This window comes from Tamandua tetradactyla, chromosome 6, assembly GCF_023851605.1.
Source record: "Tamandua tetradactyla isolate mTamTet1 chromosome 6, mTamTet1.pri, whole genome shotgun sequence".
In the NCBI taxonomy this organism is placed as follows: domain Eukaryota; kingdom Metazoa; phylum Chordata; class Mammalia; order Pilosa; family Myrmecophagidae; genus Tamandua; species Tamandua tetradactyla.
This window is the reverse complement of record NC_135332.1, coordinates 73,675,961-73,701,956: the sequence shown is the minus strand read 5'-3', so window position 1 is coordinate 73,701,956 and position 25,996 is coordinate 73,675,961. Positions and strand designations below refer to the sequence as shown.

Genomic DNA, 25,996 nt, shown 5'->3' with positions numbered 1-25,996 from the left:
TGCAGAGCATCAGCGGGCAGTTCCGGGGGAAGCTCTTTGGAAATGGGCACTTTTTCCTGCTTCCAGAAGGCATTCTCCCCAGGCTGCCAGGATTCGAGAGGGCTGATGGGAAGTCAAAACATGTTTCTGCACTAAAAATTGACGACTCCATCCCATGACCCGATGCCAGATGCCCAGAGGGCTCATGGGGAGGCCGACCCTGTCCCTCTTCCTGCCTGGTTTGGGGCCTCTCAGGAGCCTGCCTGGGTGCAGGACGTTGGGCCAAGGATCTGAACAGCTTGGAGGTCTCGCCCTCTCCTGCCCCTGCCAGGTGGGCCAGGTGGATCCAACGGCCAGAAGTGACCAGCCTGGGTTTCTCGTTAGCACCAGAGCTGGTCTGATCTCTGGAGGGGGACTCCTCTAATCTGAAGGAGGAGAGTGAAGGGGGTCCCAGCACCATCAAGGAGAGCCTCTCAAGGGCCCGGTCCCCAGGTCATTTATTTGATGGAGATTCCTCACTTGAGGCACATAGAGGGTGACAAACGAGTAGCAAGGGTTCTCCACAGGCTTTTTTCCAGGAGCTGGGGCCAGAGAGGCTTCTGGACCTGGGGGAGGGGCAGCAGTGGGGGATGGGCAGGAAGGAAGAAGTCACCTCCTGCTAGCCTGTGCCCTTAGGAGTTGCCCCTCAGAACCATCTCTGTGCTGCTCCTCTGCCCTGCCTGGCTGTGGTCTCCTCTGGGCAGGGCTGCAGGAGGCTGGGGGGCCAGCACCCAGAGAGGGATGCCTTTGGGTCTCCCAGGCTGGAATGGGGGCCTAGAGATGTGCCCTGTGGCTTTGGGGACCTGCCAGGCACCCCTCCTTCATTCAGGGTGGCAGTCAGGCAAGTGACCGCCACCCAGCAGCTCTCGTTGGATCCTGGTGGAAGGAGGGTGTACAGCTGCCTCCCCCCAGCATCCCCCAGAGAGCGGAAGCCCCAGTCAATCACTGGGCCCACCCCCAGGGAGGCATGGGGAAACTGGGTGGGGTCCCTGGGGCAGCGGATGGGCCCGAGAAGGGCTGTGGGGGGAGCGCTGGCTGGAATCCAGCCCCCACCCTGACCCGGGGCTCTGGGTGTGCCCCTTGTGGGTCCTGGTCAGCCTGGATAGCTCATGAGGGGGCGGCCAGCTGGGGCCCACCCCGTCTCACCAGGGACCAAGCACGGTCCACCTGGCTCCCTCACTGGAGCCCTCCCTGGCCACGTTCTGAGCCCGTCCGTCTTTGGAGCATGTCTGTCGGGGAGTCGCACCCTCTGAGCAGGCCTGAGGCCCCCATCTTCTGGTTTTGGGGACAGGGGTGCTGACCTCTTTCAGTGACCTTGGGGAGGTAGGGGGTTGCAGCAGGGTGATGGGAGGGGATGGCCTCTCAGGGTCACTTCCTGAGAGCACCAGCCCTGTTCAGGGCGTTGGCCGGCACCGTCGGGCAGGGGGCTTGAGGGGTGTCCAATCCCTGCCCTCCTCCTGCCCCCCTGCTTGAGGGGTGCCCAATCCCTGCCCTCCTCCTGCCCCCCCTGCTTGAGGGGTGCCCAATCCCTGCCCTCCTCCTGCCCCCCCCGCTTGAGGGGTGCCCAATCCCTGCCCTCCTCCTGCCCCCCTGCTTGAGGGGTCCCCAATCCCTGCCCTCCTCCTGTCCCCCCTGCTTGAGGGGTGCCCAATCCCTGCCCTCCTCCTGCCCCCCCTGCCCTGCTGCGGCCTGCGCCTGGTCTCCTGTGCCCACCTGGCGCTTCGCTGGCCCAGCGTCCATGGAGCCCTGCTCCCCACCCAGCCCCCAGCCAGCCTGGCCCAGGCTGGGGAATGGACAATTAGAGCCCCGCACCCCCAGTCGGCTGGTGGTATTAAAAACGAATTGCGATCAGGCGGCTGTCATTTCTACCTGATAAAACATCACTTTTATTGATCTCACTCACCCGGTGCCATCATTTATCTTGCTTCAGCATTTCACATAATGGCTTGTTTGTCTTGATCACAGTGTAGTCGTGCATTTTTAACCTGTGGGGTCCCACAGCCGCGGCGGACCCAGCTCCTCCACCACCCCTGGGACCCTCAATGCCCCTGCCCTTTGCCCAGGCCCAGCTCAGAGGACCGAGTCGGCCTTCTTCATTGAAATGGGAAGATGGGGGGGCGGTTGTCGGAGGGAGGGGGGAGGGGAGGAGGAGGTGGGGGGAGCTGGTCCGTGGGACAGAGGCAGGCGTGGCGGGACACGGCAGGTGGGGTTCTGGGGAAGACAGGGCAGGGAGCATCTCCATGTCCCCCCCGGGACCTGATAGCCTTTCTTGGGATGCTTATGCTTCCTGCAGCCTCTGACAGCCTGGCCTCTCCAGCTCCAACCTCACCCCGGTGTGCCCTGGCCTGGATTCTGTCCCAGTAAGTAACTGGCTTCCCCAAGCCCCCAGAGGCATTTCTGGCCCCCACTGCAGCCCCCTGTCCCACTCACAGAGGGTCTCTAAACCAGCCATGCCCGCACAAGCCCTTCCCCACACTCACCCCCCAGATCAAGTCCCAGTGCTCAGGCTGGCCCCCAAGGCCTCTGTACGCCACCACCCCCCTCTTTCCTCACTCACCTCTGCCCCTCACCTCTCTTTCCTGTGGCCGTGGAGTTGGGTGCACCTCACTGGGCAGCTGGGATGCTGAGCACCCAGTGCTGGAAACCACCCTTGCTCACCTGCACGAAGAGGGGCCCTTGACTCGTGGACGTGGCAAATCGAAGGGCAGCTTCAGGCACAGCTGAATCCAGGCTCAGCTACTTTGCCAGAGCCCATTCCTGAGTCAACGTGCACCCCGACGTCAAATGGCCTCCATCCCTCCTGTGCAGCAACCCCTGTCCTGACCTCCCCCAGCCATCTATGGGGCTTCGAATGGGCCCAGTGGAGAGCTTGCTGGGCCTCTTCCTGCATCCCAGAGGGCAGGGAGAGAGGGTCTCACTCCTTCTGAGGTGACCGTCTGGGGGTGGGAGGTAGCACTCAGGCCCGGGCAGGAGCAGCACTCAGCCATGGGTGTTGGCATGTGTGTGCATGAGTTAGTGTGTGCGCGGGCATGCGAGGGTGCATGTGTGCTCATGTGCATGCTTCCAGCCCCTGGGAGCATCTGGGTCCCAGCCCCACACCCCACGGCTGACCCTGCCCCTGCACGCCTGCCCTGACCCCCCACGCCTCGCTTGGGGACCCCAACCCCTGCGGGGACCCCCTTCCCAGGAGTCTGGGAGGTAGAAGGAAAACAGGACCCTCACCCCTGCCTGCCCAGCATTGGGCTTCCCGGAGGCCATCAGGGACTGCACCCCCTGTGCCTGAGATGCACCTCCACCCCCCTCGGGCTGCACCATCCTCCCGGCAGGCAGGCAGGGCTGTTTACTCTGCCCCTTGCAGTTGTCAGCACGAAGGTGCTGGATGAAAATGCTCCATCCTGCCCGGACCCCTGCCTCGTGCTGGCACCAGTACAGGCACTGTGCTTCGGGGACCCCTTGGCCCTGTGCTTGGGGGGCTGATTCACCTCTCCCACCCCAGGAGGGTCCATTCAAGCCAGAGGACCTGGGCCCGGCTGAGCCTCACGTGCCTCTGGGGGCCCCAGGCTGGCGCCGTGCAACCTGCCTGTGGCCGCCCAGCCACACTTAATGAATCCAGACCAGTAAGCACCTGTACAGTAGTTCATATATTTATTCTTAAGCAAGTTATCAATAAAAAATTTAATACTAAAATGCCTTTACATAGAGTCTGCTGTTCATAAAACCTTTGTGTTTTTTTTTTGTCGTTGTTGTTGTTTGTTTTTAGTGTTTACAGTGAAAAAAAAAATTCCAACCGTCATCTTACTTTACACATTTACAAGAGCAGCGTGTCGCCACGGTTCCAGGGAAAGGAGTTGCGCGGGCCACGCATGCCGATGGAAAGGAAGCAAGGGACGAGGGAAAAGTAAAGGAAAAATGGAAAACCCCCCAGAAGAAGGGAGAGAAACAGCCCGAGAGCCAGAAGGAGACTCTTTCCCGCCGGCTCACACCGCCCGGCTCTCCAGGCTCCACGGGTGGCCCCGGGATGGACTACTGCACTCGTGCCAAGCAGAGGGCAGGGTCCGGGCGCGAGCGGCGCAGCGGGTACTGGGGACCCCGAGGGCCACAGGGCTTCCTCTAGCCACAGAGGTGTCAGGAACGGGCGGAGGGGAGGGCAACCGTGGGGGGTGCCCACCCCACCCCTCCTGGGGAGGGACTTGCCTGCCTGAGCCGCGGCTTCCTGGGCACCGAGGTAGCCGTATTTCCAAAGAGCAGGGCTGCAGGGTGGCAGGGTCACGGGGCGGGGAGTGGAGGGGTGATGGGTTCCCCCGGATCCCGCTGAGGTTCTGGGACACCCACCAACATCCTGAGGCGCCGAGGAAGGGGTGGGGGGCTACCGGCTCTCTGGGGGGAGGGCCCTCCCTGTCGGGCCCGTGGAGGGATTGGAGGGCAGAGGGGGGCAAGGGGGAGCGTGCCCTGCTCAGGACCCTGCTTCTGACCTCAGCAAGGCTCTGGGGCGCCCAGGATGGGGCTGCTTGGGGGTGGGGGAAAAGGGGTGTCTTCACACCCTGCCCTGCACTCAATGGCCTGAGGAGGGGGTGGGGGCGGGTCACCTGGGCCAGCCCAGCAGCCACATCGCCCCATTCCTGCTTCTCTTGGAAACAAAAGTTGGGGCTGCAAGTAGGGAGGGAGGGAGGAATGGGGGTGCCGGCTGTCCAGGGGGTGGGGGCGGGAGGCGGGGGGGGGAGGGGCAGCCCTCCACCCTCCCGGGGCAGTCTGGCCAGGCAAACGGAAAGCAGAAAGAACATGGAATATTCAGGAAATAAGATCAAAATATCACTTCTTCTTATGGATACTTTGAAAATATTTGTTCATTCCTGTTTTGTTTCAAACAGAGGTAAGATACAGAGAACGCTGCCAGGTCGGGCTGGGGGGACCATTTACGGTTCTCTATTCCCTTTTCCTCTCCCACCCCGAGCCCCTCAGTGCCCCCCAGCCCCCATATACTTTTTTCCTGGGAGATGGATTAAAAGGAAACAAGCTTGAGTGTGACACAGTGACCGTGACACTCCCCTGGCCTTCGTGCCCGGACCAGCAGCCTCTGGTCACCGACATCCCGGCCCACAACTCAGCTGGGCCGAAGAAACAGTGCATTTTCAAAGAAAAAACAAAACAAAACAAACAAACCCAGAACAAAATCCCTGCACACACGCACACACGCACGCACACTCCCCCATCACGCGCGTGGGGGGGGGCCTTTTCCACTTTTTTCCCCCCATAAAACTTCCCCGAAGAAATACAATATTTACATAGAGAAATAAATAGACAATACACCTGATTTCTGCTTTCCCTGGCGGGAGGCGGTCGGAGGTACTGGGGAAATATGGCTTGGATTCTAAGCTCTCGGGAACTGCCCATGCGGGAACAGAGAGGGCGCCCCGGTCCCTGCAGGGCCCAGCCTGAGCCCTCGGAGTCGATGACGGGGGCCGCTGGCTTCCGACGCCAAACCTCCCTCTCGCCAGGGACGCGCACGGCAGGAAGCCTGAATCTCGCGCGGGGGTCGCGCGCCTGCCCCACGCGCCCCTCGGAGGCGGGGCTGCCTCCTGCCCGGCCTGCGGCTCAGGAGAGGACAGGCGTGCCGTCGGTGGTCAGCAGGCGCCCGGAGGCGGGGTCGTAGGTGCCGGCCAGGTAGTAGAGGTCCTGCCGGTCCTGGCGCTTGCGACTCCGGGCCAGCTGCTCGTACTGCTCCCGCCCCACCACCTGGCACTTGTGGGAGATGGTCTGCACGTCGTTCTCGTCCTCGTGGCAGGACTGGTACAGCGCGTTCTGGGGGGACAGGGGCCCGCGGGCGTCGGCGGCTGGCAGGGGGCCGGGGGTCCCCTTGGGCTGCTCCCCCCTCAAGACAGACCCTCGCAGGCCTTGGCCCTAGATGGGGCTTCTCCCATGGAGGGCACAGAGGGCACTGGGGGGCTCACTGGCTCGGACCGCTGACCCCACCACCACCCCAATGCTGGGCAGGCCATGGCGAAGGTTGGCGGCCGGGACCCCCAACCCTTGGGCAGCACCCCGAAAAAGTGACATCACCACCCATTCAGCGAGGGGCCCTGGAGGCCTGGGGTGGGGTGGGGAGTGGGGCTGCCGCCTTCCGGAAGGCCCGGGGCCCGCGGTCGCCCGCGTCCTCACCTTCCCGTCACTCTGCCGCTTGCCCAGCTTGGTCTCCTCGGGGTGGTAGAACCACTTGACGCGCACCACCATACTGCTGCCCCACGACTCCCACATGCTCTCAATGCGGCCGACGTAGGGCAGGTTGGGGCGCCCGGCAGACAGGAAGACGGCGCAGTCCCCCACACGCAGCGTCTCCGAGCCCCGCACGATGGCCTTGTAGAACAGCTTCCTGGCTTTCCCCTTCACGCCCCGTCGCTGCCGGGGGACAAGCAGGGCCCGGGGGGGGCCGGTGAGGGCCAGCGGAGGCTGGGGAAGGCCACGGGGGAGGCCAGGGGGGGATACGGGGCTGGGGAAGGCCACGGGGGGGCAGGGAGGGACACAGGGCTGGGGAAGGCCACGGGGTGGGGAGGGAGGGACACAGGGCTGGGGAAGGCCACGGTGGGGGCAGGGAGGGACACAGGGCTGGGGAAGGCCACGGGGTGGGGAGGGAGGGACACAGGGCTGGGGAAGGCCACGGTGGGGGCAGGGAGGGACACAGGGCTGGGGAAGGCCACAGCGGGGGGGACACAGGGCTGGGGAAGGCCATGGGGGGGCAGGGAGGGACACAGGGCTGGGGAAGGCTATGGGGGGGGCCAGGGGGGGACACGGGGCTGGGGAAGGTCACGGGGGGGGCAGGGAGGGTCACGGGGCTGGGGAAGGTCATGGGGGGGCAGGGAGGGACACAGGGCTGGGGAAGGCCACGGGGTGGGGAAGGAGGGACACGGGTCTGGAGAAGGCCATGGGGGGGGCAGGGAGGGACACAGGGCTAGGGAAGGCCACAGGGGGCCAGGGGGGGGCCACAGGGCTGGGGAAGGCCACGGCGGGGGGGACACAGGGCTGGACAGGGCCACAGTGGGAGGACCAGGAAGAGAGGCTGTGAGAGGGATGGTGGCCTGCTGGGAGTGGAAGGTACACAAGCTCCTGTGTGGGCTTGAAACAGCTGATGGACGAGGGATGCCGGTGAGGCCGCCACTCCCTGTAGCCCGGGCCAGCCGTTTATGAGCGCGGGAAGGCATGACCGTCCAAATGTCCGCTCATAGGGCGCTGCGTGCCCCGGCCGCCCTAAGCTGGCTGGGCCACTTCCCGCCATGGGGAGACGCGTGTGTACCCCACATCCCAGGGACAGCAACGCAAAGACGAGTATCCTGGGCTTCCCGGTTCTTTTGTTTGTTGAAATGCAGGAGAAAAACAAGCCCCAGGACCAGGTGTCGGGGCAAGGCGGAGCGGGAGAGGGCGTGGGGCCGGCACGTGCCTGCCTGGAACTCTCTCCACCCCCGGGGGCCCACGTACCTGCGTGGGACTCCCCGACCACTTCCAGAGCTGCCGGGCTGGCAGGAAGGCCGAGATCTTTGGCCGGTTTTCCACAGACGGCAGCCGCTGCCTCCGGGAGAGCTCTTTGGCTTTGGAGAAACTCAGGGCCTCCTTGCGCTTGAGCTTGGCCTTGCCGCCGCTGGGGCCCGCGCCCCCGCCCCCGCCGACCACCGCGGCCCTGGAGAGGAAGCAGCGCTGCGCAGGCGCGTGCGGGCCGCCCCCCTTGGTGCGCAGGGCCTCGGGCTGGGCCAGCAGGGCGGGCACGGGATGGGTGAGGCAGGTCTGCAGCAGCAGGGCCGGGTCCCCGTCGTCCGAGCTGTAGGACGACTCCTCGTTGTCCGAGGAACAGAGGCTGGAGGTGGACACGGAGCCCGAGGACGAGGACGTGGAAGAGCCCGACGAGGACGAGGACACGGACACGCGGGTGAGGAAGCGGGAGGGCACGCCGGAGGCCAGCCCGGGCCCGTCCCCGTCCTCGTCCGAGTAGGAGCTGTGGCAGTCACTGTCGTAGGGCAGCGGGTACTCGGCCTGGCTGGTGAACTTGCGCAGCGCCAGCCCCATGGCCAGCGGGGGCACGGGTGCCCGTCCCTTCTTGTCCTTGCCCACGAGGGCCGGGTGGGTGTAGCTGGGGGGGGGCAGGGGCCGTCCCAGCTTGGGCCCGAAGTCCTTGCCGCCCGCCAGCAGCGCCTTGCAGCTCTTGCTCTTGGGGGAGGTCACACCCTCGTGATCCAGCTTGACCAGGAACTCGCCGCCTGCCCGCCGCCGCCCGCTCTTCTCCGCCTCAGTTCGCTCTGCCTTCTTGGCCCGCAGCAGCCGGTGAGCTCCACCGGGCAGTCCCGGGCCGGCGAAGGGCGCGTAGGAGCTCGCCAGGCGGCTGAAGGAGTCGGCGCGGAAGCCATTGCCGAAGACAGGCGCAGCCACGCTGTGCACCGGAAAGAGGGAGTCGCGGGCACGTAGCCTCTTGGCGCTGCCGTTGAGCTGGAAAAGGTTCTGCAGCGCACCTGGGGCCCTGCCCGCCGCCTTGCGCTTGGCCTGAGCCACTGCCGACCAGCTCAGCAGGGGGCTGTTCCGGCGGCCCAGGAAGGGGTCTGTGGCCCCAGTGGTGGGGGACTTGGCACCTGAGGTTAGGACGTCGGCTTTGCCTGGGGGGAGGGTGAGGAAAGGGAGGAAGGCAGGGGACGTCGGTGGTGACACCTTAGCCCCTGAAGCTGCTGCCACTCGCCCCACGTCCCCCCACCTCTCCCTCTCGCCTCCATCAGCCCCCACCCCTACCCGGGTTCCTGGGGACTCCGTGGGTACCAGTTTTGTCTTTGCAGATGGACTTCTTCCCAGGGGTGCTGGAGGCTTCAGGGGCACTGTGCGCCTTGGGGGACAGGCTGGGGGCGGTGGCCTCGCTGGGCGGGGGCGCCTGGCTGGACGCTTTCTTGGTTCTGCGGCAGCTGCTAGCCACCAGCAGGGCTGGGGAGGGCTCGGTGCCTGCGGGATGGGTGCGCAGGGGTCTCTGAGTGCTGGGCCCACTGCCCAGCAGGGTGGCCACGCTCCTCGCCCTCTCCCGGGGGCGACGCCAGGTGTGTGTTTGGGGAGGGTAGGAGGCAGGAGGGGGATGAGAGGGAGCCGCCCGGGCCCGGCGCTCACACTGGATCTTGAAGTCGGGAGGCAGCAGCCGAATGTTGGAGACGGCGATGTGGCCCGTGTCCCCATCGTCAAACTCCACCAGCACCGACTCCAGGCCCTCTTCCTCATCGCTGGAGGTGCCTGCCGGGAAATCGGACTCTGCAGACGCCCGCGCCCCAGCTGCCCGGCCATGGGGACAGGTTCGGGGTGGTGGGGCCGGGTGCACACTCCCGCACCCAGATGGTGGGCGGCAGGCGGGCTCAGGGGTGCCTGATGAGTGACGCGGGGCCACTTCTGCTCCCTGCTCACATTCGACCTTGGAGCCGCCAGAGCCAGCTTTGCAGCCAGGGAGCGGCGCGCCCCGCCCCCCGCCGCGGCCCCGCCCCCGCCGCGGCGCCGTCACGCCTTGGCCCTCCCCCCACGCAGCCGCGGCCCCGCCCCCCTCCACCCCAAGGCCATCCCTCACCCCCACCTTGGATCGGCAGCCGGCCCCCAGCAGCGGCCCAGATTCCCTCACCGCGCGCCCAGCGCACGCGGGCAGCGCCGAACCCGGCTGGTGGGGTCCTTCTCCCGCCCGCCCACAGGGCTGCGCCCGCATCAGGCCCACAGGCTGCCCTGCCCCAGGGACCACGAGGATTTAATCCCAGGAGCAGTGGTGCCCACGTGACCGGCCACGAGCCTGCACTCAGGTCGGGCCTCTGGGGCCGGGAGTGGGGGTCCGGGGGCGCCCCCAGGGCCCCTGCCGGCGCCTTCTGTGGGCCCCCCACCAGCCAGGCAGCTCACCTCGGACCACGCTGCCTGGGTAAAGGCAACGGGATTTCTGGCTCCAGTAGGCACAGACCCGCGTGCCCGGTGGCAGGTAGCGGCTGGACCGGGGCTGGACGTCCAGGACCTGCCAGGGACGGAAGGGATGGTGGCTGGTGAGCGTGGGTGCGAGGGGTGGACGGGCCAGCGGGGCAGTGCGGGGAGGGGCTCACCGCCTCCTGCAGCAGCTGCTCCAGCGAGTAGACCCTCTGCCGGTTGCCCCTGTCACCCTCGATCACGATGCTGTAGCTAGGGGTGTGGAGGGGGCAGCATGAGAGGCCCCTGTGGACCACGGCCAGCCACCTGCCCGGGAGCCCCGCGCCCGCCCCGGGCCCCAGCCTCACATGTCAGGCGGCTGCAGACTCCTGACGCTGCCGGCGTACAGCAGGCTGTCCTCCTTGGGGACCAGCACGGGCAGGCCGTCCTGCAGGTCCTCCTTGTGGATGGTGCAAGCACGGGCTGCGGGCAGCCGGCCCGTCACCGCCACTGCCCACCGCCACCAGCCACCCCCAACTACTCCACTGCCCGCTGTCGCTGACCACTGCCCTCCACCTACCAGTGACCATCTACCGCCCACAACCGCTGTCTGTGCAGCCCATGCTCCCCGTCCCCCGCCCCTCCCTGAGCCAGCACAGCCTCCTGGGGGCTTCCTGCACCCCAGGCAGCAGGCTGGCCGGCTGCCCCCTCTGCTCACCCAGAGCAGCACTCTGCTCAGCGCTCAGGGGACCTCTGGCCTCCTCCTCTTCCTCCTCTTCCTCCTCCTCCTCCTCTTCCGAGAAGCTGCTGTTGTCATCAAACTCGAAATCGTCCTCCACGGCAAAGCTCTCCAGCAGCCGGCTCACTGCCCGGCCCTTGGCCTGGGTAGGTCAGGAGTCAGAACCCTCCGGAGAGGGTGGGGGGCAGGGGTGGGGAGAGGATGGCAGGGGGGCTCCAGGGTGGGGGGCACCCTACCTGCTTGCCCACGGTCTTGCCTTTCATCTTGCCCAACTTCCTGCCCTTGCCCAGGATGGCCTTGGCACTGCGGGGTGCCAGGGCGACGGACAGGGCCCCGTTCTTTCTCTGTGTGTGGGGGGGGCGGGTGGGCAAGAAGGCCCCTGTGAGGAGGGCTCCCCCCTCGACAGGCCGGCCCCCTGCCCGCACCGCCCCAGGGAGCCAGGTGCCTGCCTCACCCGCAAGACAGGCTGCAGCTCGCTGCTCTTGCGCGTGGCCCTCTTGAGGCGCTCCGTGCCCGGCTCGCCATCCTGCTGGGGGCGGGCGAGTGCCCGGGCCGGGCTGAACAGGGTGTCTCTGCTGGGGGCGCCCCCCGCCTCTGCCCGCAGCCCGCCCTGAGCCCTGCTCTTGGCTCTCCTCTCGCCCGGCGCGCCGGGGGGCCTGCGTCCTGGGGCCCGTGCCAGCTCCGGGCCAGCCTTGGCCTTCACCGCCCGCCTTTTCGCCTTGACCCCGCGCTCGGGGCTGGGCAGGCGGCAGGTCCCTGCGGGAGGGAGGGAGAGGCTGTCACCGAGTCCCAGCCCGGAGCGGCTCCCAGACGGGCCGCCGGCCCCGGCGTGCCCTGGGGTTACCTAGCAGCCCCTGCCTCTCCTTCTTTTTCTTGGCTTTCTGGTTGGCTTCCATCTTCACCACAGAGGAGGGCGAGGGCCCCAGCGCGGAGGTGCTGGCGGCAGTTTGCTGCATCGGCCCAGGCTCCTTAGGTGGCACCTCTGAGCCCAAGAGACCTTCGCAGTCCTCACTGTCACAGCTGCTGCCTGCGAGGGGGCACAGGGGCCCGATGGCTCGGCATGCGAGTGGCAGCGCGTGCGGAGGGCCGAGGGGTGGACTGGGAGTGGGGCCTGGGGACGGTGGGAGGGGACCCAGTTGCGGGGCTGGTGTCTCCGCTCCCCTCCCCAGGGCCGCCCTACCCACTGCTGACTGCATTCCCTTGGGGGTCCCAGCCACCCTCCAGTCCCCTCTGCCCTCCTGCTTCCTGCTCCCTCTGTCCCCTCCCCTCAAGGGGCCCCTTCCTCAGTCTCTTCTCAGGCGAGGCCCCTGGGGGAAGGGGCCAGAGGAGGAAACGTCTGTTTGTCCAGGACATGTGTGTTTGCTGGGGGTCAGATAACCCTGTGGGCCCAGCCCAGGGGGGACATTGCAGGAAAGGAGTCTTGGAGCAGGCAGGGGCTATTTTTAACCCCATTTTCAGGATGTGTCCAGGGGCCTCTTTCCTTCCATGCAGTCTGGGTGGGGGTGGGGCATCTGGAGTGCCTCTGAGGTCCGCCGTGGGGAGTGGGTGCCTTCGGGGAGTCCCTGACCTTCCCAGCCTCCTGGGGGTCCTCTGGGGGGGTGGCTGTGGCCCTTGCCCACCCTGTGCCCCAGGCCAGGGGGGAGTGATCCCCAGCACCTGGCGAGGGCCCCCGCTTGCCTGTGTCGGGCCTGGCAGCCGCCCCTGCCTGGGCTGGGAACTTGGGTGTCTCCCGGCCACCGTCGCCGTCGGGCTGGGGGTGCCGGGCTGCCCCAGCCCCCCTGGGGCTCTTGGTTCGGGACAGCTTCTTCCGGATGCGCCTGCCCGGGGAGGCCTCCTGCCGCCGGAAGGAGCTGAGGCTGGTGGGCAGCCCCTGGCCGACTTTGGGCTTCTGTGGGGCCACCGAGGCCAGATCACTTGGCCGGCCGCTCTTCTTGCTCCTCACGCCCTCCTGCCAACGCGACGGCAGCAGCTGCACCCGGGGCTGCGGAGTCGGCCCCCCACTTCCCACCCCACGCCCCTCCCCCACCCCCTCCGGCTCCGCAGGCCCAGTCACCGTGGCTGGTCCCCTGAGATGTGAGGGGCTGGCGGGACTCACGGGCGAGGTGGCCTGGAGCCCCACATGGACGCCCTTTTCCAGTCTGCTCCTCTTCCTGGGGGGCACCCCGTCGCGCCCGCGCAGCTCTGCGCACAGCAGGCTCAGGCTGGTCCGCACGGCCCTGGGGGCACAGGGGAGGCGGTGGGCGGGGGCCTGCCTCAGTCCTGGCCAAGCTGCCCTCCCCCACCCCCACAGCTTGTGCTCTCCTCCCCCGGGCACTGCCTTCCCAGCCAGCACCCCTACCTGCTGACCCTCCCACCACTGCCCGCCATGCTTCAGCTCCCCGAGGGCTGGGGAGGGGGTACATTTCCTTTCCACCCCCTCCCAGCCTCCCACCCTGCTGGAGGAAGGACAGCTCTTTGACTGCTGTCCAGTGGGACCTGGGGTCGGCATGGGGAACTGGCTCCCCGGGAAGCAGCTAGGTGCTCCGGAGGCTAGCGGCTGGCCAGGCCACCGTGGGACTGGGCCTCTGGCCTTGCCATCCCCCCTGGGAAGTGGGTGATGGGTAACTGGCCTCTCTACAGGGCCAGAGGGGGAGTGAGGTGTCAAGATGAGGCTGGCTGTCTGTGGGGTCAGGGCCAGGGGATGTTGGGGAGCTCCTGGGGACAGGGCTTGCTTCCCACGTGGGCGGCCCCCACCAGCTGCCCCGATCTGGGCTCAAGCCCTCCCAGGAGCTCTGCCCCCTTCACGTGGTGTAGGCTTTGAGAGAGGGGACAGTGACATGCATTCCACTACCCAGGTATCTCCTGGGGTGGTGTCACCGCAGCCCACAGGGGCCTGTAGTTGCCTCCTGACACCCCAAATCAGACCTTGCCTGGCTCTCCCCCATACCAGGCTGCCCTTGCCAGACCCCCTGCGCCAAATGTTCTCACCTGCATGACTGCATGTGCCCGCCCAGCCCCCATGCCCAGGGAAACCTGAGACTCGGGAAGATTGGCGGTCTTGAGTTTGGTCAGATGGGGGCTGGGAGGTGGCCTGGACCTGCCCCCTCACCTTTCAAACACCCCCCTCTGCCTCCCACCCCCAGGCCCTGAAGGGAGGCTTGCTTGCTGATGAAAATAAGCTGCAGATGGAGTCTGTCCGGCCGGCCCATTTCCCCCCTCCTGCCAGAGAGGAGGCCGGGCCAGTGGGCCCAAGAGGGGCAGGAAGCCCCTGCTGACCCTGTGGTCATCTCCCTCTCCAGGCCCCACGGAGCCCCCTTACTTCCTGCCCAGTGAGAGACCCATCCCTTGGGGCACAACTGCCTCCTGCCGCCCACAGAGATGGAGAAGTTGGGATGGAGAGCCGGGGGCTGTTCCTCAGAGCGGGAAGGGCCCTGGGCTGTTTTCTTCCCTGTGCTACAGCTGCAGTGCAGGACAAGGACAGGCTCCAGGGCCAGGGGCTTGGCGCCAGGTGGGCCCACCAGGTCCTCGGCTTCGGGGGAGGCTGCAGTACAGGCCCTGCCTCCCGGGTGGGGGTCCAGGGAAGGCCACTGGCCGGTTCTCAGAGGGAGCCCCCAAGAGCCCCTGCCGGGTGGCACCTGGGCAGAGTGGAGGGACAGCTCAGGGAGACCCCTCCCCAGCCATATGGGGAACCCTCCACCACCCGCAGCCGACGTGCACTGCGCCCCCCCCCGCCCCCGCCCCCGCCCCGGAACCTTCTCTGCGTTTGCTAATGTTTTGTGACATAAAGCCCTGAGATTAATTTTTTGCCTCTGTCTTAATTGAAGGAGCCATTTAGTGCAGATTTAACTATTATTACCAAATCATCGGGACCGACGCAGGGCGCACACGCGCCATCCCTGTCTGCAGGAGCGCCGAGGATTTATGCAAATGGCCCTGCCGGGAGAGGCAATTTGTAGCCGAGAAGGACAATTACGCCAGGCCCGGGGGAGCGCCGGGCGCGTGGGCCTCATGGCGCATGGCGGCGCGGGCAGCGGCGGATGTGGAGGCCTTTACTGAGGTCGCTCAGCCTCGCGGGGCCAAGTGGGGGGTCCCGGCCAGTGAAGGACACTCCAGGGCCTGGGGGGGCCGTGGCTTCCACGGGGTGCTGAGTGCTGAGGGCCGCACAAAGGGCAGGGGCTGTGCACACTCATCCTACAGCGCTCTGGTCACTGGACACTGCACCGGCCCAGGCTGCGGCCTGCAGGACAGGGGGAAAGTAGCCGAGCGGGCCCAGGGGCGGGGGTCCGGGGAGGAGCCCCAGACCCAGCACTCACTTGACTTTCTTGCCCTCGGCCCTGGCCAGCTGGGCCCCGGGCCGCGGGGCCGACAGCGAACTGGAGTGTTTGCGTTTCCTGGGCCGGCCAGGCCCCCGCCGTGCTGGGCTCCGGCAGCTCTCGTCTCTCCTGGGGTCAAGGGAGAGCGGTCAGGGGCCTGTGGCCGGGGACCCCACCAGCCCACACTGTCTCCACCACAGCTATAGGCTCCCTCGCTCCCCAAGGGAAGTCCCCAACATGTACCTAGGCTTCCCCGCACCCCCAGCCTCATCCCAGGTGGCAACGTCCCTGCACCAAAGTCTAATGGGACAGTGTCAACAGGGTCCCCTCCCCCTCCCTCAGCTCGGGTCCACAGGTGGCCGAATGCCTCCCTTCAGGCTCCAAAAAGGCCACCACAGATCCCTCCCTCCTCCACAAGGATCACCCTGCCCATATTTGCTGGGGTGAACCTTTGGTGGGGGTGGGGGGAAGGGGCTGGGGTCACTTGCTCGATCCTCGGGGAGGTCTGGCCTCTTGCCCCTTCATAGCTGTCCCCACCTACCCTGGCCTCTGTTCCTCCTTCTGCAACCCGCCCCCCGCCGCCCTGTGTGCCCTGCCTTGGGGTCCATTCCCCCTCCCCTCCCCCACCCCGGCCTCCATTGTCCCCCCCTCGCCTGCCCGCCCTGGGCTCCGTACTCGTGGTCATGCCGGCGTTGCAGCCGGGCCAGCTCCCGCTGCTTCTCCTTGTAGCGCCTCTGCAGCTCTGCCAGCTGCACGCGCACCTCAACCTCCTGTGTGTCCAGCCGCTCGATGGCGGCCTTGAGCGGGCACACCTGGCGGGCAGGGGCACACGGGGCCATGTGAGCAGAGGGGGGAGGGGCCCTGAGGTATCCCCTCCCCCTCCCCCCATCAGGTGCTGGGGGACGCGGTGCGGGCCCTCCACTCACAGGTTTGGCTTTGGGTGTCCAGGTGTCCTTGCGCTGCAGGATCTGCCGGCGGGGGGTGAGTGGGGAGCCCCGGCAGGGGGCGGCGGGGGTTTGCGCTGAGGCGGGGGGGCCTTCCAGGCAGGCAGCCTCCACCAGGGACCAGGCCGTGGCCAGCGTGGCGAGGTGCCGCAAGTTGAAGGCCAGCACGTCCTCCTCCTCTGTGGGGCAGGGAGGGGGTCAGCATGCGTGTGTGTGTCCCCCACATCCCCACTGCTCACCCTGAAAGGATCAGGTGAGTGACATCACCCTCGGTCTCAGCACAGGCCAGAGTGCTGCAGGGTAAGCCAAGGCCAAGACCTGGGCGTCTGGGAGACCCGCTGAGCGTTGTAGGCGGTCGGGGAGGGCACATCGCTGGAGGAGTCTGACTTAAACGGCAGCCGTGGGAAAGCAGCCTGCTCTCCGTGGGCGCTTGAGGCCTCAGAAACGGGGCAGTATTTCTGGGCAACGGGGCAGAGGCCCACGAGAGGCCTTATGATAGTCCCACATCCCCGCAGTGCAATGAGGAAACTGAGGCCTCCAATGTGAACTAGATGCAAAGGCAGAGAGGCAGGTGACATTCCACTCACAGGCACCACATGTGACTCAGCTGTGCTGAACGTCAGCACTGCGAGGCTGAGTTCATGGCCATCAGCCACCCTTGCATCTACCCATCCAACCCTTCTGTCCATCCATCCATCCATCCATCCACCCACCCACCCATCCATCCATCTATCCATCCATCCATCCACTCATTCTACCATCCATCTACCCTGAACGTGCAGCACTGCAGAGGCTGAGTTCACGGCCACCATCCACCCTTGCATCTACCTATCCATCTTTTCTTTCCATCCATCCATCCATCCATCCATCCATCCATCCATCCACCCACCCATCCATCTACCCACCCACCCACCCACCCATCCATCCATCCATCCATCCATCTACCCACCCATCCATCCATCCATCCATCCATCCATCCATCCATCCATCCATCCATCCATCCATCCACCCATCCATCCATCCATCCATCTACCCACCCACCCACCCATCCATCCATCCATCCATCCATCTACCCACCCATCCATCCATCCATCCATCCATCCATCCACCCATCCATCTACCCACCCACCCACCCATCCATCCATCCATCCATCCATCCATCTACCCACCCACCCACCCATCCATCCATCCATCCACCCACCCACCCACCCATCCATCCATCCACCCACCCACCCACCCATCCATCCATCCATCCATCCATCCATCCATCCATCCATCCATCCACCCATCCATCCATCCATCCATCTACCCACCCATCCACCCATCCATCCATCCATCCATCCACCCACCCACCCATCCATCCATCCATCCATCCATCTACCCACCCACCCACCCATCCATCCATCCATCCACCCACCCACCCATCCATCCATCCATCCATCCATCCATCCATCCATCCATCCATCCATCTACCCACCCATCCATCCATCCATCCATCCATCCATTCAGCCAGCCACCCATTCCACCATCTATCTACCCACTCATCTATCATCTACCCATCCTTCCATCTGTGTGTCCACACACTGTACACAATTCACTTGTCCATCCATCCACCCACCCATCCATCCATCCTTCCACCTGTCTGTCCACATGCCCGTACACCGTTCACTTGTCCATCCATCCATCCATCTACCCATTCATCCATCCATCCATCCATCATCCATCCATCTACCTACCCATCCATCCATCTACCCATCCACCCATCCTTCCATCTGTCCACCCACCCATCTACCATCTACCTGTCTGTTCATCTGTCCATCTATCCACCCACCCTTTTTGCCCATCTGCCTACATCCTCTCCTGGGCAACAAAGGCTGGTCTTCCTGACAGTACAGCCTTACCCTTTGGCTGCCTTTTTTCCTGGGGGGCACTTGCTGTTTACCTTCTCTTGTCTCAGAGCACACAGTCCCCAAACCCATGGAGGCTGCCCTTCCCCAACCCCTGCAGCCCCCAACAGCAGAGACCTCAGTGGGAAGCCGTGGTTTCCAAAATGCACACCTGGCACTCCTCTGAAGGAACAGCAGAGTCCTGCGGCAGTGAGCGCCCTGACTCAGACCCTGGCTTTTAAGTGCCACTTTGCAGGTGAGGCACCAGGGCTCCCTGGAGAGAGGCGGGAGCCAGGGCCAGGGCAGGAGTGTGCTCGGAGAGCCCAGAGCCTCTTGTTGGGCCAGAAAGCACGTGTGGGCTCAAAGGACAATGGGGACCATCAGAAGGACCCAGGGCGAGCTGAAGGGGCTCCCAGGGGACAGGTCAGGGTCTATTCAGCCTTCACAACAGTGACTGACAGGTCATGCTCCTTTGAAGAGTGTTTGACGAGGCCTGGGATTCATGCTGCTTTTCAAGCACTGCCCCACAAATAAGGCCGGGGAAAGGGGGCGTCATGGTGGACCAGCCTGACTGGCGCTTCCAAAACTACCGTCAGAGGGAGCCCCACCGGTAAGGGGACAGATCAAGCTGGCTCACAGGTGTGGGACGCACACCTGGCTCTGCGCGAGGGACTGTCAGGCCACCCCACCTGGGGGCTGCAAAGGGGCTGGTCCCCAGTGCAGGTGGGGAGGCAGGGAAGGCCCACCCGGCCCCGAGGTCCCTGCTCCGGTGCCAGGAGGCGCCCACCCTGAAACCTCTGGACACAATATCTGGGCCTAGGGTCTAGGGTCTGCACAACAGGAAACCCTCGGCCCTAGAGATGGGGCTGCGGGTCAAAGGTCGCTGGGATCAGGAGGAAGTGGGGAAGGTTGAGCAGGGCATCCTTCTCCAAGTGGACGAGTGGCTCCTTCTAGCAGCAGCTGGGGTGGGGTCTGCATCAAGCCCAGGGGTTCTCCCTCACCCTTTTATGCCTCAGTAACTCCTCTTTGGTATCCCAAAGACCTTGGGGGTAAGTGGCCTGGCTCTGCCTGCAGCGTCCCCTGCCCGCTCTCTACATGCAGTGGGCCCAGCAGCCCTGACCCTGCCTGGGGCACCCCCAAACTCATCCTGACCACCTTCTGACCAGGGGCAAAGCCTCCTTGGGTCCAGCTGGGAGCCCACTGGAACAGGGCACCCCAGTGTGCACCCCCTGTGTGGCCCTTCCCAGAGACAGGGGGTTGGGGGCTCACGAGGGGGGGCTAGGAGGTGTGGGGGGCTTCAAGTGTGGGAAAGCACCTGTGAGCTGCGAGGGCCCCACCCTGTGAAGGGCTGCTTTGGGGGGTTCCGGCCATCAGGGAAAGGTGGGCACCGAGGAGCTGTGGCCCCAGCTCAGCCTGGGGGCTGTGGAGCTCCATCTCTCCCATGCCTGCACCCTGGGGTCCTTGGGGTGCCTGCGTGGGGGTAAGCCCCAGGAGAGGGGCTGAGTCTAGCTACACCACCCCAGGGCTGGGGAGGCAGGAAGGGCAGGGCTGGGAGAGCCGTGGGGCACAGGGGGGCACAGGGGGGCACAGGGGGCTGCAACCTCTGCCTTCCCTGCTGGAGGCCCTGTTCAGCGACCTCACACAAAACAGGGACAATCGCTGACCACCCGCAGAGTGACCCATCATTCTGCAGAATGGAGGGGCCACAAGGCATGGGCCAAGCTCCTTTGCATCCCCCCTCCCCATGGGGACATGGGGTCCAGGACCCCTGCCTCCCATTTCCCACTGTCGTGGGGCTTGGCCACTGGCCAGGAAGAGTCTCGGAGCCCCATGGCCACCATGCTCTGTGGCTCGGGGCCTCCTTACCTTGTGACCCGTGCTCGCTGCTCTGCCTCTGGGCCTCCAAGTCAGCCAGCTCGCTCAGCAGGGCGATGCCATGAACCCCTGTGCTCCGGGGTGGGGCGCCGGCACTGGGGGGTCCAGGGGTGGTCGGCGGTGGAGGCGGCAGGGAGCCGAGACTGGGCAGGTCCCCCAGGTCGATGGTGGCGGCCACCAGGGCATCCAGTCCCAGCAGTGTCCGGGGCAGGTGGCCGTGGTCCCCGCTGTCTGCCTCGGCACCCTCCCCTCGGTCTTTCTCCAGCTCAGCTTCCTCAGGGGCCCCCGACCCGCCCGCCTCGTCCACGGTGCCTGGGCTCGGGGCCCGCTGTTCCAGGGCCTGGGGGGAGGCCCCCGAGGAGGGCCCTGGCTCCCCCTCCCCCTGCCCTCCCTCCGTGGTCCTTTCCATGTGCCCCCCTCCCTGAGTAGAATGAGCCTGGCCAGTGGCCTCAGGGCTCCCTCCCTCGAGAAGGGCCCTGCATCGCAGTTCTGAAAGCCCCTCCAGTGGGCTGGGGTCTGCTGCCTTCCCCAGGGGTCCCTGCTCGGTGGGGTGGGGGGTGGCAGCGAGGTCCTGGGTCTCCATGAGCCTCGGAAGCAGCCCGGTCTCCGGGGGCGCAGGGTTCCCAGAAGGCGGCTCCCCAGGCGGGAATGTCCTTGTGGGCTCAGGCTGGACCCCCAGGGTGGTGGTTTGCATAGTTTGGGGGTCCACGAGGTCAATCGGGTGAACGTTGGAGGACACGGTGTGGGAGAAGCCAGAGCCAGCCGCGGGGTACGTGTATCTGGGAGGCAGGTCTGCAAAAGAGGGGCTGGGGTCAGCAGAGAGTTGGGGAGTGGCTGGGAGACGGCCGTGTCCCCTGGCCAGCCCCTCGCCGACGTGATGCGTGTGGAAGGAGGGGGGACCCCGATGCCAGCCCCCCCCCGCCAGGCCTCCAGGCGGACCGGGGATCCCGGTCCCTGGCTAAGGCAGCTACTGTGCAGCCACAGGGGCCAGGCGAGAAAAAAAGAGGGGTTAAAAAAGGACGTGAGACTTGAACCAGGGTTTTCCCCGCGCGAGGAGCCGACAGCGTGTCAGAGGCATTACGCCCCATTAACTGCAATTAAAAAAAAAAAACCAAAACAAAAAACCCCACAACCTCTGTTGGCTCAGTCTCCTGATTGTGAAACTGGGACTGGTTTTATGTTCGCCACATGGATTTCCAGTGTAAACACTCAGCCCGATTCAGAGAGAACGGAGCAGCCTGTCAGGGAGCTGGCAGGCGGTGGCGGGCACAGGGCCGAGGCCCGGCCAGGGGAGGGGGCTCCGGATTCTCCACCAGGCCCCGTGGGGTGGGGGTGTGTGTCCCACTACTCCCACCTCCAGCTCAAAACACACAGGAGCTGCTGGCCCCAGGGCGGCCGAGGAGGAGCTCCTCCAACCAGGCTCTGGGTGGCTGGGATGGCAGGATGGCCATTGTCATACCTGGGCCTGACCTTCACCCTGCCCATGTGCCCAGGGCAGGGAAGGAGACCTTGACCCCCACCATGTGCTTCTCCCAGCGCTCACCCAGAAGGGTGGAAAGGGGAGGAGGTAGCCGACCGAACAGCCGACACTGCCCACGGCCCTGGTGAGGGACGAGGCAAGCCCCCCATCAGCTCTGCCTGCCCCTGAAGGTGGTACGATGCCCAAGGGCCCGTGCCACCCTTTCTCACCTGGCTCCGTGGCCTTGAGGTGCTCTCTGGGCCGCTGGCCACCTGCACGCTTGTCCTCCGCCCTGGGCCCCTTGGGGCCAGGCCCGGGGCTGCAGGCGGGTGTGCCACTGGAGAGGCCGGTGGATAAAGTGCAGGGGGCGCTGGGACGTGGTGGGGGCGTGGGGCAGCCGGCGGGGGGCTTCAGGGTGGGAGAGTGGCAGCAGGGTGCCAGCTTGGCGGGGCCGGCGGCAGCAGTGGCGGGCGGGCAGGCGCCCTTGGCAGTTAAGGCACCTGGCTTGTGGGTGGGCTTCGAGACCTTCTCAGGAATGAGCTCCAGGAGCTCTGGGTGGGGGTCCTCAGGCTTGCGCTGAAGGGGTGGGGAGAGAGCCTCAGCCCGGCTCAGCCCTTCTGGCCCCTGGACCCCCAGGGTAAGGTGGGGACCGGCAGTGTGCATACGCAGGGGTGGGGGTGGGGAAGAGGCTGTCTGGGCCCACGGCCTTGGGCCGCTGAGCTGGCAGCCCGGGGGGACTTAGGGGGCTGCGGTACCTGGAACTGGGCTGCCCGCTGCAGTTCTAGGGCCTGGGCTGCCCGCTGCTGCTGCTGCTGCTGCTGCAGGGCGTAGAGCTCCTGCTGGCGCAGGAACTGGGAGCGTGAGTAGACGGGGAGCTGGCCAGGGTGCTGCATGTGGGGGGCGGGGCCCCGGCCCCCGTACATAGGGGGCCACAGCGAGGCCTGGTCCATGACGTCAGCTGGGGGCGGGGCCCGAGAGCCATCAGCCCAGGTGAGCCTGGGACCCCTGGCGGCTCCCAGCCCCGCCCCAGCCTCCCTGACCCCCTCCCGGCCCCCTCTCAGACCTGATTCCCAGCCCCTCACAGACCCAGAGATCCCTTACCAAGCGTGTGGGGAGCAGCGTGGGGTGTGGGCTCCGAGGGCAGGATGACGAGCTGGGCGGGGCTGTCCTGGGGGAGGGGGAAGACGGAGGGCATGGAGCTGGGCACGGAGGCAGGGAAGCCGGGGGGCAGGTTCTGGTGCAGGGCCGGGTGCCCAAGGCCTGGGGAGAGCAGAGGGCACGGCGGTCAGGGCGGTGGGCGGTGGGAAGCCCCAGGCTGCTAGGACCCCACTCCCGCTCGCAGGCCTCCCCCAGCAGGCCTGGCTTGGAGGGGAGGGGCCAGCCCGGAGCCCCCTCCCCCGAGGCCCCACCCTCATCCCCCCCTGCCTGCTGGGCACTGACCATAGGAGTGTCCTCCCATCCACAGGGAGGGGCTGCGAGTGCGGGGCAGCCAGGGGGGGTGGGTGGGGTGGGGGTGGGGGGCCGGCTCCCCGCCCAGCTGGCCGCCTTGCAGGGAGGAGCTGCCGGCGATCATGAGGTGCGGGGCCAGGTCCCCGGGGCAGCTGCTCGACGGGTGGATCCGGGCAAACTCCACCAGGTCCTTGCTGTCCCTGCAAAGCCACCGGGGGCTCAGGCCACACCCTGGCCGGCCCCCACCCCCACGGCATTGGCCCCAGAAGGGAAACGGGACCTGAGGGTGGAGGGAAACCCTGGCCCAGCAGTTGCCCCATCAATGGAGTAGGAAAAGTTTGGGGGGGATGTCTCCCAGACCTGGCTCTATTACACAGGATCTCTGGGGGGGGGGGGGACCTGGCCCTGTACCCCTGGTTCTTACTGGAGCAGCAGCTCACGGCCGGCGAGCCCCAGGCGGTCATCACACAAGCGTGTCCTGTCCTCCTCGGCCTCGGGGTCCAGCACGTGCATGGAGCGGGGACCAGTGCCAGCTGCACGGGAGGGCAGGCAGAGGAGGGAGGATAAGGGTGACCGGAGCGGGGAGTGTCCAGGGGTTAGAGAAAGCAGTCACCACTGCAGGCCTGTGGTGGGGTCTGCCAGACTGCAGGGGGTCTCCTGAGCCTATGAGGGCAGGTGGGGCATCCACACTGCAGATGTGGAGATGAAGGATTCCAGGGTCCCCTCCCCCCTCTCCAGATGCTTGGGGCAGGGGGCCATCTCACAGCGGGGTAGGCGGGGGCCAGGGTCAGCAGCCATGCCCAGTGGTGACCCTCACCTTTAAAGGCAGGGCCTGCCCGGCCCTGCCGCCCGGTACTGGCGCCGTAGGCCGCCTCGGGCCGGCTCCCTGGCTCCTTCTGCCGGGCCAGAGCCACGGCGATGCCCACGGGCGGCTGCCGCACCTCCCCATCGCCATGCGGGGCCTCGTGCTCGCGGCTGCGCGCACAGTCGGGCCTTGTCACCTCGCCCGCAGCCTGGCCTGGGCCCTTGGGTGTCGGGAACTTGGCCTCCTGCTGGATGCAGCTGGCCTTGAGGCCGTCCAGGCCCACGAAGGGCGCCCGCTGCCCGGCGGCCAGGCCCGGGTTGCTGTACTTGAGCAGCTTCTTCATGGCTGAGACCTCGTCCGGCGGGGCGGGCAGCTCCTGGGACAGCAGGGTGGCCGGCTGCAGACCGCCGCCAAAGGGGTCCAGGTAGGCGCCACTGCTCTTGTGCTCGTCGCTGCCAGCCCCGGGGGCGGCCTGGCCAGCTGCGACGCTCCACGGGGGCAGGGCCGGCCCGCCGTAGCCCAGGGGTGCCAGCTCCAGGGGCTTGCGCTTCACCTCGGCCGTGCCGCCCCCCGGCTCCAGCTCGGGGGCTGGCAGGTGCTGCTGGTGCCGGATGCGAGCCACCTTCTGCGCCCCAGGGGTCCCCTCCTTGCCGGCAGCTCTGTCTGAGGCGCAGCAGGCCTGGCTGCCCCTCCCGCCCGGCGGCTCCTGTAGGCCCGGCCGGGCACAATCTTGGGGGGGCAGCTCCAAGTAGCCACTCTTGTCCAGCCTGCCTTTGGGGAGTCCGGAGAAGGGGGCCTCGGGGCCCCCGCCACTGAGATACCCCACACCCTTCAGCCTGGATGCCAGGGCTGCCTCAAAGCCCTTGCCCTCGGCCTTCAGCTGTGCGTAGGTGACGCCATAGGGCACGACGTGGTCGCCGACACTGATCCCTTCCCCAGGCCGTTCCTTGCCCTCCCCAGCCACGGCGCACGCCTCGGCTGCCTGGAAGGACCGGCCCTTGTCGGCCAGGTGCCCCACAGAAGGCACGAAGGTAGGCCCACTGGCCTTCAGGTCCTGGGGAGCCCTGTCCTGCAGCGGGCAGAGCCCATCGGGGCCCGTGTGCAGTGGCACACAGGGAAAGGAGCCGGCGGTGGTGGCGCTTAGGGGCGGGGGTGGGCCGGCGGGCAGGCCGGGGGGCCCGGGGTAGGTGGCCGCGTGGTGCAGCATCTGCCGCCGCTCCAGGTTTTCGCCGAAGGCTGGCACGGGCTCCGGGGCACCCGCTGCCTCCTTGGCACAGCGTCCAGGGGCCGTGTCCCCCGCGCCAGACCGCCCCAGCACGCCGCCCGCACAGCTGGCCAGGACGGCTTTGCTCATCTCACTGCCCGGTGCCCTGCTGCTGAGGAGGCAGGAGGGCAGGTGCTTGGTGCGGCCCTCGTAGACTGCGCGGGGCACGGCAGAGCCCTCCTTGCAGGACCCGTCGGCCGGCAGGGGCAGCACCAGCTTGTGCCGCTCCTTGCCAGCGCCCTCCTCGGCCGCCGGCCTCTCCTTGCCCTCCGTGGCCTTGCTGGCCTTCTCTCTGCCCAGTTCTGTGCCCGCCAGGAAGCGGTCGGCGTCCTTGGGGCCCTTCCGCGGGACGCCCACCTCGCCCCGCTCGTGGCTGCAGGGGCCAAGGGGGTGGCCGGGGGCGGCCCGGGCCACGCTGGGGAAGCTGTGGTTGGCGGGCAGGAGCGTGGGCTGCTGGGGCAGGTTGCGTAGGTAGAAGTTATCTGCGTGTGCCAAGAGAGCGGAGGTCAGCAGGAAGCTGCCCCGCGACACGGCCCCCCAGAAGCCTGCCCTGCCTTAGCCCACCTCCCTCCTCCACCGGGCGGGGTGCTCACCGAAGATCCTCGGGGTGGGGAGTGGGCGGGCAGGGCCCCACAAGCTGAGGTCTGGGGCAGACAGTCCCTTCCCCCAGCCTACCCCACCCCACCGCAGGGGACGTGACAACTGGGAGGCCAGACCCTGGGAAGCCAATCAGGCAGAAGAGGCCACGTGCTGCCCAATGCCGACCGCAGGATGTTCCGGAAAAGACGCATGGACAGACGTGAGGGAGGCCTGGCGGGCTGGGGCGCTGATGCATGGGGAGGGGCTGCCTGGGGGCCCACTTGTTGCAGGTCTGCGCCGGCACGCACGAAAGTTAGTGCCCTAGGGCTGCACAACGCCGGCTGGGCCCCGTAACAGAGGCAGCCACGCACAGGGATGGGCAGGTCCTGTGGTGCCCGTTCCTTCCCAGCCTCCCTGGTGCTGGGACCCCTTTGCAGAGGAGGTTTGAGTGGAGAGATGTGCCTGGGGTGCTGGGAGTGAAAGGCCCTGGCCGCCCCCAGCCCCTCTGCCCTGAGCTGTGGCTGTGCAGGCTGGGGCAATAGGGAGGAAGGAAAACGGGCCCCGGGTCACCAGTCGGCCCTTGTCCCCACCCCACGAGTGGCCCAGGCCAGCCCCAGGCCCAGCACCTCTTGGGTCACCCAGCCTGGTGGGAGGTGGGTGTGTGGCCTCTCTGCCCCGACACTAAGTCCTGCCTTAAATGCTAGGGTGCCAGGGCTCCCCTGGGGCTGCCACAATGTACCCGTCCTCTCTCTCCTCAGCTGTCCACCCACCCGCCGGGGAGGCTCAGCCCGCAAACCCTTGCTC

General features: G+C 66.6%; 1 protein-coding gene and 1 long non-coding RNA gene across 3 annotated transcripts in view; one reads left to right on the top strand and one right to left on the bottom strand.

Moving 5' to 3' along the window:
• Window positions 1-3,566: 3,566 nt before the first annotated feature.
• The window catches only part of BAHCC1 (BAH domain and coiled-coil containing 1), a 54,056-nt gene continuing 31,626 nt past the window's right edge, over window positions 3,567-25,996 (bottom strand). Inside the window, exons 4-27 of the mRNA XM_077166203.1 lie at window positions 23,362-25,095; window positions 22,969-23,077; window positions 22,536-22,744; window positions 22,197-22,355; window positions 21,851-22,053; window positions 21,326-21,671; window positions 19,628-20,428; window positions 15,858-16,054; window positions 15,607-15,743; window positions 14,932-15,060; window positions 12,735-12,855; window positions 12,317-12,587; window positions 11,484-11,666; window positions 11,094-11,395; window positions 10,876-10,983; window positions 10,619-10,781; window positions 10,269-10,383; window positions 10,098-10,173; window positions 9,904-10,012; window positions 9,142-9,261; window positions 8,806-8,982; window positions 7,486-8,648; window positions 6,175-6,411; window positions 3,567-5,817 (exon numbers count right to left, since the gene is read on the bottom strand). Coding sequence (XP_077022318.1) covers window positions 5,611-5,817; window positions 6,175-6,411; window positions 7,486-8,648; window positions 8,806-8,982; window positions 9,142-9,261; window positions 9,904-10,012; window positions 10,098-10,173; window positions 10,269-10,383; window positions 10,619-10,781; window positions 10,876-10,983; window positions 11,094-11,395; window positions 11,484-11,666; window positions 12,317-12,587; window positions 12,735-12,855; window positions 14,932-15,060; window positions 15,607-15,743; window positions 15,858-16,054; window positions 19,628-20,428; window positions 21,326-21,671; window positions 21,851-22,053; window positions 22,197-22,355; window positions 22,536-22,744; window positions 22,969-23,077; window positions 23,362-25,095 — 7,376 coding nt within the window. The 3' untranslated portion in view covers window positions 3,567-5,610. The remainder of the gene's footprint in view (window positions 5,818-6,174; window positions 6,412-7,485; window positions 8,649-8,805; window positions 8,983-9,141; window positions 9,262-9,903; window positions 10,013-10,097; window positions 10,174-10,268; window positions 10,384-10,618; window positions 10,782-10,875; window positions 10,984-11,093; window positions 11,396-11,483; window positions 11,667-12,316; window positions 12,588-12,734; window positions 12,856-14,931; window positions 15,061-15,606; window positions 15,744-15,857; window positions 16,055-19,627; window positions 20,429-21,325; window positions 21,672-21,850; window positions 22,054-22,196; window positions 22,356-22,535; window positions 22,745-22,968; window positions 23,078-23,361; window positions 25,096-25,996) is intronic.
• On the top strand, window positions 9,609-14,404 carry LOC143688359 (uncharacterized). 2 transcript variants are annotated; one of them, XR_013177968.1, is made up of 4 exons: window positions 9,609-9,809; window positions 9,951-10,040; window positions 10,705-10,785; window positions 13,918-14,404. It is a non-coding gene; the product is annotated as an uncharacterized LOC143688359 (long non-coding RNA). The 2 variants fall into 2 exon arrangements; XR_013177967.1 differs by having other exon boundaries at window positions 13,762-14,404.